Source organism: Poecilia formosa, unplaced genomic scaffold, assembly GCF_000485575.1.
Source record: "Poecilia formosa unplaced genomic scaffold, Poecilia_formosa-5.1.2 Scaffold101, whole genome shotgun sequence".
Taxonomy (NCBI): domain Eukaryota; kingdom Metazoa; phylum Chordata; class Actinopteri; order Cyprinodontiformes; family Poeciliidae; genus Poecilia; species Poecilia formosa.
In genome coordinates this window covers 220,480-235,689 of record NW_006800040.1, presented here as the reverse complement: position 1 = coordinate 235,689, position 15,210 = coordinate 220,480, and the positions used below count along the sequence as shown (strand labels likewise).

The following is a 15,210-nucleotide window of genomic DNA, read 5'->3' as shown; positions in this document are numbered from 1 at the left end:
ACCCGGAGAAAACCCACGCATGCACAGGGAGAACATGCAAACTCCATGCAGAAAGACCGGGGCCGGGAATCGAACCCAGACCCTTCTTGCTGCACGGCAACAGCTCTACCAACTGCGCCACTGTGCAGCCCAACCCAGATGCAATAAAGTGGTAAAATAGCCCTTTACTGAAGTTTCACAAATCACAAACATGGTTATAAATATTCTGCTGTTAGAGTAGAATAATTTAGTCTAGGTTTGAAGTGTCTAGGTGTAGTAGTTTTTTAATTAGATCAGTTCTAATATGAAAGAGATGCAAAAAAATGGTGATAATCGAACTTTATTGAGTTTTCACAAATCCCAAACAAGGTTTTAAATATCCAGCTTGAAGAGGGGAATAATCTAGTCCAGGTTTGAAGTGTCTAGGTGTGGTAGGTTTTTAATTAGCAGTTCTAGTATGAAAGAGATGCAAAAAAATGGTGATAATCGAACTTTATCGAGTTTTCACAAATCATACAAAATGTTTCACAAATCCCAAACAAGGTTTTAAATATTCAGATTGAAGAGGAGAATAATTCAGTCCAAGTTTCAAGTGTCTAGGTGTAGTAGTTTTTAAACTAGAGTCCATTAAAGATGCTGAAGGTAATGAAAAATTAGGTGGAATCGCCCTTTAGCTACTGGAAGCTAGCGGTCTTGATTCCGCCCTCCTTCTGCTGCACGTTCTCAACAACTTCCGGTTTTCCAGCTGCTGTCGTAGCTATCAGCAACTGCAGATGCTTTGTGCTCACCGTCGGCAGTTTCGGGTAGATTGATCAGTAGAACCGCTCTGCGGTTTGCTTAAAGTGGATGGCTGCAGGTCTACCGAGGAGGATCAGCCAGACAACAGCGGTCACATGAGAAAGAAAGGAAGGCTGCGATGGAGAAGAGCCACAGTAAGACCAGGCTGAACAAACTGTGTCTGTGTATCGGTACTGAAATATACAGAATGTGAGAGCGTTGTTTTGCAAGAAATGATAATAAAAAATAAAGTTACAGAAACCACACGGAATAAAATGAGCAGATAAGTGGCTGTTGTTGGTGTGAAGTTTAAAGTCAGTACTTTGCGCGTACGGCCTTCAGACTGAGAAGCAAAAGAGTGATCATCTGAACTCAAGTGTTTTAGCAGCTTAACACACTTTATAGAAACACACAACTATAAATCTCTGTCCTCACTGCTTCTAACGCTGGACAAGTTTATAGTTTGTGCCACACAAGTGTTATTTAAAACACCCGCTAGGGGGCACTCCAGCTAGCTCTGACCAGACACCCCAACCTGTATTTATAATAGAATAGAAACATCCTGTATTGTCCCATCCTTTGTTGAAATATGGGGAAATTTCTGTGCAACAGCAGCAAAGTGAGCCAGGCAATCAAAGTAAAGTCGTGTGACTCAATATTTAAAAATAGAATAGAAAAAAAGGGCAGAATATTAACATAATTACTGTGTACATTGTGAGAAACCATCATTTTGATGATCACACAAGAAACAGAAAAAGTCTAAGTGCTGAATCAAAGTTGCCCAGACGTTGCAAAGCAAGCTGGTGCTGCTGTTTGTTTTCCAACTACATGCATGTTTAATCAGTTAGAATAACATGACATTTCATATGTTACCCTGGACTCTGTAGGAGGAATCATCTTGAAGGACCATGAAAACCGAGTTAAAATCATCATTTATTAAAGCCAAATAAGTGGTAACATTGTTTTGGAAAGATAGAGAAACGGCTTACCATTTCAGTGTTAGTTCATCACCATGCTTCCTTATGGGAAACACAGAAAATGGCCCAGGATATCAGCTTCTGGTTCGTTTTCTAGGCCTCTATCTATCCACACTCCTCATTTGCATAATGAGGCAGAAATGCATAAGGAAAAAGAAAAGAAAAGGAGACAAGGAAATGTAAGAAGAAGAAACACTTGTATAAGGAAAAGGAAAAAACAAACAATATACATAAATTTATGCTTTTACCTTTTATTTTGTAAGGTTTTGTTCTCCACAACAATGTCTTTGCAGTGAAATTCCCATCATCCATTTCAAGGTTGTGCCTTTAGTCCCGACAAGCAAGTCCAGATGTGAAACAAAGTTGTTAACCACTGTATTAAAGACTGCAGGTAAATCCAGCAGCACCAAGACAGCAGGACTAACAGTCATCTTATAATAATCATAAATAATTATTAAACACAGAGTTTCTGTGCCTCTTTAAAGTTGATTTTTCAGATTTCACTGCATTTCTGTCTGTAGCTGTTCTTGATAAGAACATTCTGAACATGACTTTAAACACTAGAATAAACAGTGACGAATTAGTGAACATAGCAGCAAATTATGTGATGGGTCTCTGATTCTGTTGCAGGTCTGAAGATGGTTTGAGGTTCCAGTATAGCTACAATTCCTCCCTGCTGAGACTCTGAGGGTGTGATGGTCATCTAACCCAGTGCTCGCCTTCTGACTGTCCATGTCATCAGAGCTAATGGACAGTTTCTGCTTGCTGCGTCTCACCGTAACCCTGCTGGCTCTGCTGAACCCATGCCTGACCAGGCTGACTCCCAGAGTCTCCTTCCCAATGGGTGAGTGAAGCCTCGTCTTTGTGTTCCACATGATTGATGGTCTGATACTGGAAGACAGCGAACGCTTTACCCTTCACTTTCAGGAATGAAGCACTGTGCCTCTAAGTGAAGTGCCTAACAGAGGCGCTGAGATGAAGGGAAGCAGCATTAGGCACTAACAGGTTAGAGGGGCAGTATTATGTTAAAATGACTTTTTTGAGCTTTGCGTCATGTTATAAAGTTATTCCCTCAACAAAATGGAGTGTTGCCTTGTTTCTTTAATGCATATTTGAGAAATCCTTGAATCTCCAACGGCAACCATTCAGCTGTGCAAAACGCCTGGGGGGACCAATTAGCAAAAACCTGGTTGAACCGCTCAGTATACAAGCTACTTCTCTGTGCAATGCTGGTAAACACATTAAGGCAGTGGTTCCCAAACTCTTTCTCCTGGGCCCCCCCAGTGGTTTCCAAACTATCTGCCCCCCACCCCCCATGGCTTACAAATTGTAACTGTCTTGAACAATCTGTTTGAGCGAGGGGGTGCGGTGGATTTAGAGACTCTGTTATACTCTGCCCTGGCTCCAGACAAATAAGGGGGTGGGGTTTTTGGGGGGCAAAATGAATCGTAGCTGAACATAGAACACAACACCAATAGCCTACAAGCTACTTGTTAACAAGCTTAAGGTGCTGTATTAATATTAGCTAGCTAGTCATCTTTTAGCTAACTTTACCTGCATCCAACAGCTTTACTCAACAGTCTGTTAGTTTGAGGGAAAAACTGTGAAAAGTTCTTTGCGTTTTGCTGCCAGGATTCTAACACACACCTGCATAGCTCTGCACAGCAGCAGCAGGTCTCCTTCACTGCCGCACAGGTGTAAACCCAGCGCAAGTGTCGTAGCGTTCATGTTGCGTTTAAAGGCGGCTCGGAAAAACAGGTTACAACATGTTAACGGATTAAACAACGGATTTAACTGCTGATAAAAGTGACAGAGGACACAGATATGGGAAGTGCGGAAGCCCCTACTGTATCAAATTGACAGGGGAATAACAGAGAGTTGGCCATTCTAAGGTAAAAACCGAGCGCATACAGCGTTTATTTATTTATTTTTTTTATTTTTTTATTTTCATCCAGACGGCTTCCCGCACCCCCGCAATGGCACGGCGCCCACAGTTTGGGAACCTCTGCATTAAGGTGTTAATAGAGGAACAATGCTGTGACGACTTCCTGTTGGAGGAGTTTCAGAAACAGTCTGCGTTTTTAAAGAGAAAAGGGACCAATTTTAAGGTGTTAAATTACAAAGTCAATTTTATTTTAATTCATATTTTATATATACAGCATATGTACAGCAATTGAAGGTAATATAATTACTTGATTGGGCTATGAAATGCCACTATATGTTTGGAAAGTACATAACACTGCCCCTTTTAAAAGATAATTTTAGTTAAAAGTCTATTTGAGAAGAACTATATAACTGAAGCCTACCAATGCTTTCAGAAAATGGAAATCATTGGAATTATGATAGAACACAGTAAACCAGTTACAGTATTAGGATTGAAATAATTTGACAGAATACAGAACTCAAAATGTATGCAAAATATCAAAACATTTAGTTTTTTTTCTGGAGGCGAGACTGTACAACATCAGGAAGACATGTATTTCTGTTATTATTGCTGGAAACTGTGATGATTACAATATTCCCAGTTTTGTCTGTTGTACACCACTCTGAGCTTTTGTGTCACAGCCACCAGCAATGTTCATCAGGTTTGGACATTGAAGACCTGATAATTGGCCAAGTATATCACTGAGATGCAGAGCATAAATGCATGACACATAAATTTTAGCAGTCTACCAAATATTGTTCCAAAACGGTACTTAGTGACACTTACATTGTGATGAGGATCTTAGTGACACTTACATTGTGATGAGGATTCATTCAGTATGCTGTGCAGAAAACCAGCTAAGATTCTATTTTAAAAAGTTTCCCTGCATACCAAGCTGGTGATTTATTGCTCAGTAACTTTGCGTCCATCATTTTTCTCATCCCACTGATACTTTTCTGACTTCTCTGACATGATAAACTTCAGTATCATGTAAGCTTTTGTTTGGTCTCCTGTCCAATAAGAGGCCCCATCTGTTTACACCTTTAGCTCTTTTATTCTGTTCTTAACTGAGATGTATTGCTGTGTGTTAAATAACAGGTAGCCCAGGGAGACGTCTCACCTGCTTCAGCAGCCATGACCTCAGTAACACCACAACCCTTCTTCTCAGTGCGGATGGAGAAAAGCTGTATGTAGGAGCACGTGATGCTGTGTTACTGCTGGATGTTGGTCATAAAGACACTGTCCTCCTGAGGAGCAAGGTGAGGGAACAACAAAAAGTTCTTGAGGTCGATGTAATGATGTACTTGTTTTTCATAGCTTGACATTTTCTGTGTTTTTTGCGTTGTATTTGTGGCTGCCTCTTGCCTCTTCTCCATTTGCGGCCTTTTCACTGATTATGTGTGGCCCGCCAGAACAGGTGGTTGATGCAGATGGAGACTTTTTGTTTTTCTTTAATTAGATCAAAATTAAGACGGACAAATTACATTTTCTACAATGGAATTTATTAAGTACAACACAAAGTATTTGTTTTTAACAACCATGCTTTCTGTTTAATTTGATGGTAAATAGGACGACATTTATCAACTGACTTCTACTTAGACTTTAGAGAGCCCAAATCTGCTTTGAGTTAATTTGTTAAACCTGACTTACTAAAGAGAGTGACCCAAATCCTGGTCTTATTTGCTGAAAACAGGGTGAATATTTTTTTCATCTGAGCCCAAAATAATTTACAAGCAGGATTTATTTCTTTTAATAATGTGAACAACTCAAAGTTCTACAATGATTTAAACTTCCCTTTCCAACAAAAAACTAACTTCTTTAAAATTATTGTATAATTTGTTTGTCATTGAGCATCAAAAAACAAAAAATACTGTACATCTTTTGTGATTTAAAAATTTTTTTTGGCCAGTGAGTACTTTTGACTTGACGATTTTGGTCCAGGTGACAAAAAGTTTGGACGCCACTGATGTAGATGAATGTAATGGACTTTTTAGTGGTTTCATTAAGTTTCATCCAATATAACCTAGGATAAGCCCCGCATTAAGTTTCCTTTGGAAGTCACAATTCAACCGTGCAAAGTCCCACTGCAGTACATGGCAACACAGTGAAGCAAAGGCTGAGCTGTTTACAACGTAACAATGCCAAACACTGGTCACTATGTCATGTAATGCCACAGCATATAAAGAACAACAGTTCAGTGGTGATTAGAGGCCATACATTCACCAGAAGCTGAAGCCTCTGGTAGTCTGACTCAGTCATCATCAGCAGTTCAGTGCAGAAACTAAACACTGAACTGTTCGGTATAGGTTCTGGATGGTTTAGGGTCATCTGAGATGTGACCATCAGGTTTTGTTCTTTGGGTTTTCTGTTTTAACTCTGATTTGCTTCTGAGAATTTATGAAAATTGATGTTTTCTTTACTGAAATGTTTGTTACTCTTACATTATGGGATCATTGTTGCATGGAAGCAGCCTTTTTCCTTTGTCCTAAACCAGCAGTGACATAATAAATGTTGCCTGTTGTTGCACCCTCTGGTGGTTGATATGGACATTACACTCATACTTATGGAGTGAAAATAGTCTCAAAATATCTGTGTGTGTGTAAAAAGATTTGTGTGTGTGTAAAGTGATTTGTGCGTGTGTAAAAAGACTTGTGTGTGTGTAAAATGTTTTGTACGTGCGTAACAGGATTTGTGCGTGTGTAAAAAGATTTGTGCGTTTGTAAAAAGATTTGTGTGTGTGTGTGTAAAAATATCTGTGTGTGTAATACTGGATTTGTAAACCTTAAAAATAAAATAAACCTTCTCCTACCCCTATACATGTTGAAAAAGTACACACAAATCACCTGGTACACACACACAAAACTGCATTTACACACAGATCCGGTTACGAGTGCACAACTATTTTTGAGACTCATTTCACGCTTCCGGGAAGCTCCCATATTTGTGTGTAGATGGTGCGTTTACATGCTAGTAAAAGCTGGGGCATCTGAGTTTTGCTCTGAGTCTAGTGGTTTTATCCTCTGACGTTTCGCACTGTGCTTGTGCCGAAGTGGCAAATACTTTAGTTCATGGAAAACGGTATATCTCAGCACTTCCTTATATTATCGTAAAATTATTTATAGACATATTGTGCATTTTTAAGCAGTACAGGAGACTAAGTGGTCTGAAAAGCGACCACTGGGTGGCGGGTGGCGGAATGGTTCGCTGGCCAGAAAAATAGCCAGGCAAACCCAGAAGCAAGACGGAGCGTCCCGGTGGTCTGTCCTCCGAAGTAAGTAGGAGCTAAACTTGCAGGCTTTGCCCTCCGATTATAATGAGACATGGAGCAATTATAAATGATTTCAGGTTACGTTTTATATGTCTGGTATTTTGATACTCTGCTCTCCTCATATGTTTCTGTTAGTGGGAGCTAATGTTTATGTCAGCTATGCTACGTTAGCTGTTGGGAGCTGAGTCCGTGTATTTTTATTGTCTCATTCTGCACAGTTTGAATCTTTAATCCATAAAAAATGATCTCTGTGTAGTTCTTACAGTATCTGTTTTGCCCAAAAGGTTCCAATCACATTTCTAAGTCAAGTTGCTGACTGATATTTGTATCTATAGTTTGTGAGATATTCTGATTTGCCTTTTACTTTATTCACTAAGTAAATATAATTAAGTGAAATAAATAGCCTTTCGATTCTAGTTTATTGACTTTCTGTGTATAAATAACATTTTATATTTATCTCTACACAGGATGAAACGGCTGACTGATGGATCGGGTCTGGTGTTATTTGACTTACTGGAGGATCAGGATCTTTCAGATCTCATCTACCTTCTGATCCGATGGAGCTGCTGCAGGAACACACTGATCCTCTAACAGGATCCTCAGATCCAGGCATTGATGTCTGGTGTCCTGCAACATTTAGATACGTCCTGGTCCAACACACCTGAATTAAATGGCTGCTTAGGACAGTCAAGTCTTCCAGAGTCGTGCTAATGACCTCTGACCTCATGATTTGACTCAGGTGCGTTAAAGAATAGACATCTAAAGATTGGAGGACACCGACCCTTATGAACTGGAGTTAAAGCCCTGCTATACAATTTTCACTTAATCGTAATTACATTTATTTGTGTACAGTGGAAATTTTACCTGTGTTGAGGTAGATGAGTTTACATAGCGCCTTTACTTTAAAACCATTTTGGTTTCCATTTATTGAAAGTAAATTACAAACATTTAACCATAGTTTGATCACTGCTTTATGACAGAAAAAAAGTTTGATGTCACAAATATAAGATTTTAATAGAGGCATCATTCAATTTTTACTGTAGAAAGAAGATGACAAGTGTTTCCTGAATTAACTTTAATGTTCACCTTACTGCACACAAAGGACAGATTAAATATTTAAGATTGCAACAAATCTGTTGAATCTTTAACAAAATAGGTTCAGATTAACATGGGTGGATTCACAGCTACCTAAAGTTAACAATAAAATGTCTTCAAACTTACATGGATGTTCAAATATTTACTATAATCAATTAACAAAAGAAAACACCATAAAGCTGTTTATTCAGATAAGACCAAGGTCAGTCTGTACAGATTAAGGATATACCATAACATCTACCAACAGAGCAGGTTAACTACTGTAGTTGTTTGAAAGGCATCTTGGTTCAGTAGATGGCTCAGTTTGAAGCTTCAGGTTTTGGTGTTGAATCTCCTAGAATCTCAGCTGCTGCAGATTGTCTGAAGATGCAGAGAAAAGTACAGACAGTTAGTCTACAGTTATGTTGATTTTCATGAACAGCTGATGCACTGACAAACCTGACTGTGACAGAACATTACTGAACCTGAAAATTACTTGAATCATCACAATGTATGTAGAAATTTTTATTTTTATGTTGATCAAATGTTTTACATTAAATGTTTTGCTGTGAAGGCTATGTGGTGCTTTAAATAAATGTATAAAATATTTATTTTCTTATGTATGTCTTTATTAGCTCTCAATTGTGTCATAATATCAATCGAGAGAAATTTACTGCTTGTGAAAATCTAAACCATCTGAATACATTTTACCATCTACATTAATCAACTTGAAATGAAGATGAACAGGAACAGCCGGTTTGTCCTGGTTTGCAGACGAGGTATATATTTGTTTAAGGGCCGATGAAATGGGGTCCAGACACAAACACAGTTTAATCTGAAGATACTGGAGGATGTGTGAATAGGTCTGTTACCATGAAAAAAAATTACTGTATGATAAGTTGTTCCAAAGCTCTCAACAAACGATAATATAGTTCTTTTGAGACCATTTTTTAAGTTATATGATGGTAATGGCGAAATAATAATGCAAGAACACATTCTCAAAGGTCATTAAACTTTAAATTCTAATGAACATTTAACACTGGCACTGGAAGACATTTTTAGTATCCAGAATAAATAAAACTAATGAATTTTCAAGTCTTCTTAAACAAAGTTGCTTTTCAAAATAAGGTCTAATCGAGACCAAAGTACCAAACTGAAGACTTTTATTATCCAGTTTTTGGTATAAAGAGAGAAAAAAAGAGAAACAATAAATCATGCCAATGGAAATGATTGAGTTTGTTTTAATAAATCTGATTAATTTATTTATTTATTCTGACAGGCCTATGTGTGAACATTAGACTAAATCCTTCAGTATGTTGAAAAGTCAACATAAATGAAGTACCTTTCAGTTTGTTACGGTGAATAAAGTCTAGCTGCAGATGATGTTCCTGCAGGTCCAGATCTACCTTCATTACTGCTGAAGCAACAAAATACGGTTTCAGTGATGGTGACCAACATCTATAACTGCCATAATCTCCTGAAGATGCTTGTCGACTTCGGCATCATAAAACTTAATCAACCTGGGTTAAAGTTAAGACTGAAGACAGACTATCAAACTGTGTGACAGTAAAAGTCCATGCTTAGCTCCCAACAACTAAAGTAGCAGAGCTGACATAAACATTAGCTCCCGCTAACAGAAACATGAGGAGGGCAGAGTATCAAAATACCAGACATATAAAACGTAACCTGAAATCATTTATAATTACTCCATGTGTCATTATAATCGGAGAGCAAAGCCTGCAGGTTTAACTTCTACTTACTTCAGAGGACAGACCACCGGGACGCTCCGTCTTGCTTCTGGGTTTGCCTGGCTATTTTTCCAGCCAGCGAACCATTCCGCCACCCAGTGGTCCCTTTTCAGACCACTTAGTCTCCTGTACTGCTCAAAAATGCACAATATGTCTATAAATAATTTTAGGATATTAAAAAGAAGTGCTGATATATTCCGTTTTCCACGAGCTAAAGTATTTGCCACTTTGGCACAAGCACAGTGAGAAACGTCAGAGGATAAAAACACTAGACTCAGAGCAAAACTCAGATGTCCCAGCTTTTACTAGCATGTAAACGCACCATCTACACACAAATCTAGGAGCTTCCCCGAAACGTGAAATGAGTCTCAAAAATAGTTGTGCACACTTAACCGGATCTGTGTGCAAATGCAGTTTTGTGTGTGCATACCAGGTGATTTGTGTGTACTTTTTCAACATGTATAGGCGTAGGAGAAGGTTTATTTTATTTTTAAGGTTTACAAATCCAGTATTACACACTCACAGATATTTTTACACACACACAAATCTTTTTACACACGCACAAATCATTTTACACACACACAAATCTTTTTACACACACGCACAGATATTTTGAGACTATTTTCACTCCATACATACTGAATCTGTTGTTTTTTGTAGCTGGACTGGAGCCCTTCCGAAAAAGACCTAGAAGAGTGTTCCATGAAGGGCAAGAAAATGGCAAGTGTTGATTTGCATTTATGCACCAAATTCCTGTATGGACTAAATAACTTTACATTTTCCAGCCAGAACATTTAATCCCGAGGTATCAGTGATTAAAAACATTTAAATGATTACAGTGACAGTGGTGAGATAGTTCATATCATTCTCTCCATTCCAAAAAATAGGGACATAAAATATCATCATAATTTTAGAAATCATAATAGTGAGCTATTTAAAATAAAAATGTGCAAAGCATGTTAATAGATATAAATGTAACAGATCTGCTTGAGAAAATAAAAATCTCTTCATGTTTTCATTCTGACATTTCACTCTGAAAGTGTTATCCCATCATTGTCTACTGTAGTGACTACAGTAGACTATTTTCACTGTCTTTTAAAATCTACAGCTACAGAAAATCATCCAGGTTCATCAACCTGAATATAGGGTTTACATTTCCACTGCATATGCTCTTTAGTGTTTTAATTTGTTCCACAAAGCATCAGCTCATGGCACCCAAATGGCTAGCACCATTTCACCGTCACTATAGTAACGGATATCTCTGGGTAGAGCTGTAGACTTTGTGGGGCTCTCATCAGGTTCTAACTGTTATCAGTGGGAAACTGGTTTTATTGGTTTTATTTTATCATCTGAACTCTAACTTTTCTGTTTGGGTTTTTAAGGCGGACTGTCCCAATTTCATCCGAGTTCTGCAGTTCTTCAACAGCACTCACATGTACGTGTGTGGAACATTCGCCTTTAGTCCACGCTGCGCATATATCGTAAGTTTTTATGCTGGCATATCTCTGCTGTAAGATCACTTCATGTTATTCAGTTAGGATAAACCTTTGCAGCTGTTTTCAGATGTTTGGCTCATAAGGGTACAACACAATGAGTTTAGAATGTTGAAATTTTCACAATATTCAATTTTCTGATGCACTGAATTTTGTGTTTTCATATTCTAGGTCAGCCATAGTTATCAAAATTACATGAATATGCTTGAACTATTTCACTCTATGTATAATAAGTCCATCTAATGCATAAGGCTTGCTTTTGGAGATCAGTAACTTTTTCACAATATTTTTAATTAAGAAAAGATGTCTGTCCATGTGCAGGGTCATATAAATGAGACACCTTGATGTCTCTTAGATGTCTTAAAATCCTTTAACTGATGACTTTTGACTTTTCTGACCAGAACTCAGAGACGCTCACAATGAGCCTCAACACTGATGAAGGGAGAGGTCGCTGCCCTTATGACCCCTACCAGCGCAACACTGCTATCATTGTAGGTAAGGCAAATGCTGCCACTACTGCGACCGCTTCACTGTTACACATTTAATGTGAAATCTATCAGTCATTTTTCATGTTCCATCTTAAAGAGAGCGGACTCTATTCACCTTCTAAAGATGTGTGTGTGTTGGAGGTTTTATTGTTTAAGCTTTAGTGTTCACTCGCTCCTTTTTCTTTATTCAAAGCCCAAGAAATGAACAAATTTAACAAAGAAATCCAGCCTATCATGTACTGTTTGTATTTAACTTTACAGTCTTTAGAATACATCACACTAAGTTAAAGACCTCAGTTTAATCATATCTTCTTTTTATTTTACCAGGAAATTAAGAACATAATTTCCCGAAAGATGCAGAAAATCAATTTCTCAGTTTTGTTGACATTGATACAGAGTCTGCCTCTAAAATGAAAAGAAATCCACAGCTTTTCTCCGACATACTTTGATATAGTAAAGTTGACTGCTTTCCAAAATAGAGAAATTCTAAAGTAAATGGAACCATGTTGCAAGAAAATGAGTCTTTTTCCATTGACTGATGCAAAAATTGTCCATTCTGTAAGAAAAGCATAACATAATTAATAAATCTTGTGCTGGCTGCTGTGTGTTGTGTGTGCTACTCAGGTGAAGAGCTTTACACCGGTACTGTGGCAGACTACAGAGGGAACCGACCAGTCATCTCCCGACACCTCAGTGAGGGCAGCCGGGTGGACCTTAAGTTGGATGACACTTTAGGATGGCTGGAGGGTGTGTGCACTGACTCTCATCCTGACACATTTCAAAGTAATGCAGTTGTACTCAGGCTCACTGATAAGTAAATACACTTTGGCTCCACCTTCCAGGACACTGTTTTGTTTTTATGTGCTGACTCTAAAGCCAGCTTAAACAGTTTGCAGCTGATGACAGTCTGTGGGATGCTGTTCGTTCCCAGCGGTCTGGGGCAACAGCTTCAGCATCTTGCTGATCTGGGTCCAGTCTGCAACATACACAGGCAAAGGCGTGAAGAAATCCTACTGTATTTTCACTGATTTTTATTGAGTAAAAAAGATGCACATCTGTTCTGACATTTAAAAGGCTGACATTTCCTTGAGAGGCCCAGGTCAAAGTTCTCAATCTGATTTTCTCTGTACATTTGCATACATTGACCTTTTGTATCCTCTTTCCTGTAGATCCAACTTTCATCAGCTCCAAGTTCATTCCACATGAGGAGAAAATCTACTTTTTCTTCAGTGAAGTGGGCAGAGAGTATAACTTCGTAGACAAGTTCATTGTCTCTCGTGTTTCTCAGATCTGCATGGTAGGTTCAAAGGACCTGCATCATCATGTAAAGGAGCATAGAAGAAAAAAGCATTTTTTTGCTATGCTCCTTTACAAACCTCAGCCAAAAGTTGCAAAAATGGTGAAGATGTTAATCACTGAACTCTGACCTTGAGCAGCAGCACACAGTTAATCACAGTGATCACCCAAGTTAGTAGCAAAGAGACTTGGAAACTTTTGAAACTACTTTGAATAGTTAACTGAGCATACTGTACTGTTTGATAACTAGATCAACTGGAATGGATGTGTGACTGAATTGTAATGATGTTTTTGTAAAGTGCCTTGAGTGCATAGCACACATTCACATTTGTTGTGAATTGGTGTTATATAAATAAACTGAAGTGAATTGAGTTGTGATAGCTAAATGTTCAGCTAGAATTAAATTCGATAAAGAAAAGATTTCTGTGGTGAACTGAAGTGAATTGAGTTGTGATAGCTAAATGTTCAGCTAGAATTAAATTCGATAAAGAAAAGATTTCTGTGGTGATTAATCTGATGAGCAGCAGGTGGTTTAACACCTGCCTATGGCTTTAAAAGCATTCTGCCACAGCATTTTGTTGTTTTTCATACATATGAAGCAATTCTAAACATACAGCCAAGTTTAGAAAAAAAGCACACAGTCTTTGAAGTCTATACCTGGACATAATGAAAATAATCAGATCTAAATTAAATCTAACCTGAAGTACAGAAAGAACTGCCATTGTTCACTGAGCTAAAATGAAAGACGAAGCTAAAATGACCATAAAACTAGATTCACTATTGATGCTCTTATGACAGCAGCCAGGTGCAGCTGATCAAATCCACTTGATCAGGATCTGTAAAAGCTGGAGTGAGTGCCGTTTGCTCCTCTGGAAAACACAGTGTGTGGTAACATGAAATCATGGTGGAAAGACAGCAGGAATAACTGGCCATCAATCTAGTGAATGGTAACATGTTACCAAACCATCTGTAAACCATCACTGTACAGTATGGAAGGTAATTCCCAAATGGAAAACATTTACTTCAGCTCCCAGTCTGATTCTTCTTCATCTAAATGAAACCAGAAAGTAAATGTATTTTTGTGATAATTCCACATGTCCGTGTTAAGTAAAGCCATACATTAGATATAAGCACAATCCATCATACCAACCATGAAGCACGGTGGTGGGGTGTTAATGATTTGGCTGTGAAATGCTCAGTAGTCTGAATCAACTTTTTCAAGTGTTTTTCCTGTGACCCATCAGAGTGATGTTGGAGGTCAGCGCACCCTGCAGAGACGATGGACCACGTTTGCCAAAGCTCAGCTGTTGTGCCAAGATGGCAGCGAGCTCCCTTACAATGTGATCCAGGATATTGATCTGCTTCCACCGGCAGAGGGCACTTCAGTGGATGACATACTGTTTTACGGCATCTTCACCTCTCAGTGGTCAGTGATGCAGGTTTTCTGTCTGCAGGGCTGTTTCCCTGGTTACTCCAGGACTGTGGGCGGGGATTCAGGTGGATTTGCTTTAATCTGGTCAACATCCACAAATTAGAGCATCAATTCAATTCCCACTTTCTAAGAAGAGTAACAATGGACTATTGATGTGAGGGCTCGACAGACAACATTTTGCAAGTAAGATGGACATATTATTGTGTATATTTTGTGATTAGAATATTACTTTACTGTATTTATGTCCACTGGCGAAATACCAGCTAATGCTAGCTGGTATAGCGCTATAGTGCTTGGTGTTCAGCCCCCGCTCTGAAAGCTAACCGAGATTATCTTAAAAAGTTTCAGTTATTTTCTAACATTGACTTAGATATCTGATACAGGAGCCTATTATAGAAATGACACAATATAATATATATTATAAAAATCATAAATATAATATATAATACAATATATATCATAAAAACATGTTATAACATTCACCAGCAAAGTTTACACAGGTGGCAATGGCTATTATTTATTTCACTTTGTCAAAGTAAGAAACATCCCAAATCTCCTGTTTTTGTTTTGAAGGTTTCCCTAAGACATGATGTGAGGAAGAAGGGAGAAATGTCTTTAAGAAGAGAGATTCACTGCACAGCACAGATGAATCTCACATCGGATTTTGGACCCAATCACTCTTAAGATAGAACTCGTTGACTGGAAAACATGAAAAAACCTATATGTGTGTGTGTGTGTGTGTGTGTGTGTGTGT

At 38.3% G+C, this 15,210-nt stretch overlaps 1 protein-coding gene and 1 long non-coding RNA gene across 8 annotated transcripts in view; one reads left to right on the top strand and one right to left on the bottom strand.

The window, feature by feature from the left end:
• The window catches only part of sema4ab (sema domain, immunoglobulin domain (Ig), transmembrane domain (TM) and short cytoplasmic domain, (semaphorin) 4Ab), a 62,274-nt gene that overhangs the window by 14,819 nt on the left and 32,245 nt on the right, over window positions 1-15,210 (top strand). For 2 of the 7 annotated variants that reach the window (XM_016674798.1, XM_016674794.1), the window contains exons 1-9: window positions 1,708-2,124; window positions 2,364-2,577; window positions 4,756-4,916; window positions 10,408-10,467; window positions 11,130-11,228; window positions 11,642-11,735; window positions 12,353-12,475; window positions 12,898-13,025; window positions 14,269-14,450. In XM_016674798.1, coding sequence (XP_016530284.1) covers window positions 2,466-2,577; window positions 4,756-4,916; window positions 10,408-10,467; window positions 11,130-11,228; window positions 11,642-11,735; window positions 12,353-12,475; window positions 12,898-13,025; window positions 14,269-14,450 — 959 coding nt within the window. In that variant the 5' untranslated portion in view covers window positions 1,708-2,124; window positions 2,364-2,465. Of the gene's footprint in view, window positions 1-689; window positions 912-1,706; window positions 2,125-2,363; window positions 2,578-4,755; window positions 4,917-10,407; window positions 10,468-11,129; window positions 11,229-11,641; window positions 11,736-12,352; window positions 12,476-12,897; window positions 13,026-14,268; window positions 14,451-15,210 lie in introns of those variants that run through there. The other 5 variants (XM_007559021.2, XM_016674795.1, XM_007559020.2 and 2 more) reach the window with 5 other exon arrangements.
• On the bottom strand, window positions 7,990-10,239 carry LOC107836989 (uncharacterized). Its single transcript, XR_001662962.1, has 3 exons — window positions 9,760-10,239; window positions 9,342-9,413; window positions 7,990-8,380 (listed from the first exon to the last, which is right to left on the bottom strand). It is a non-coding gene; the product is annotated as an uncharacterized LOC107836989 (long non-coding RNA).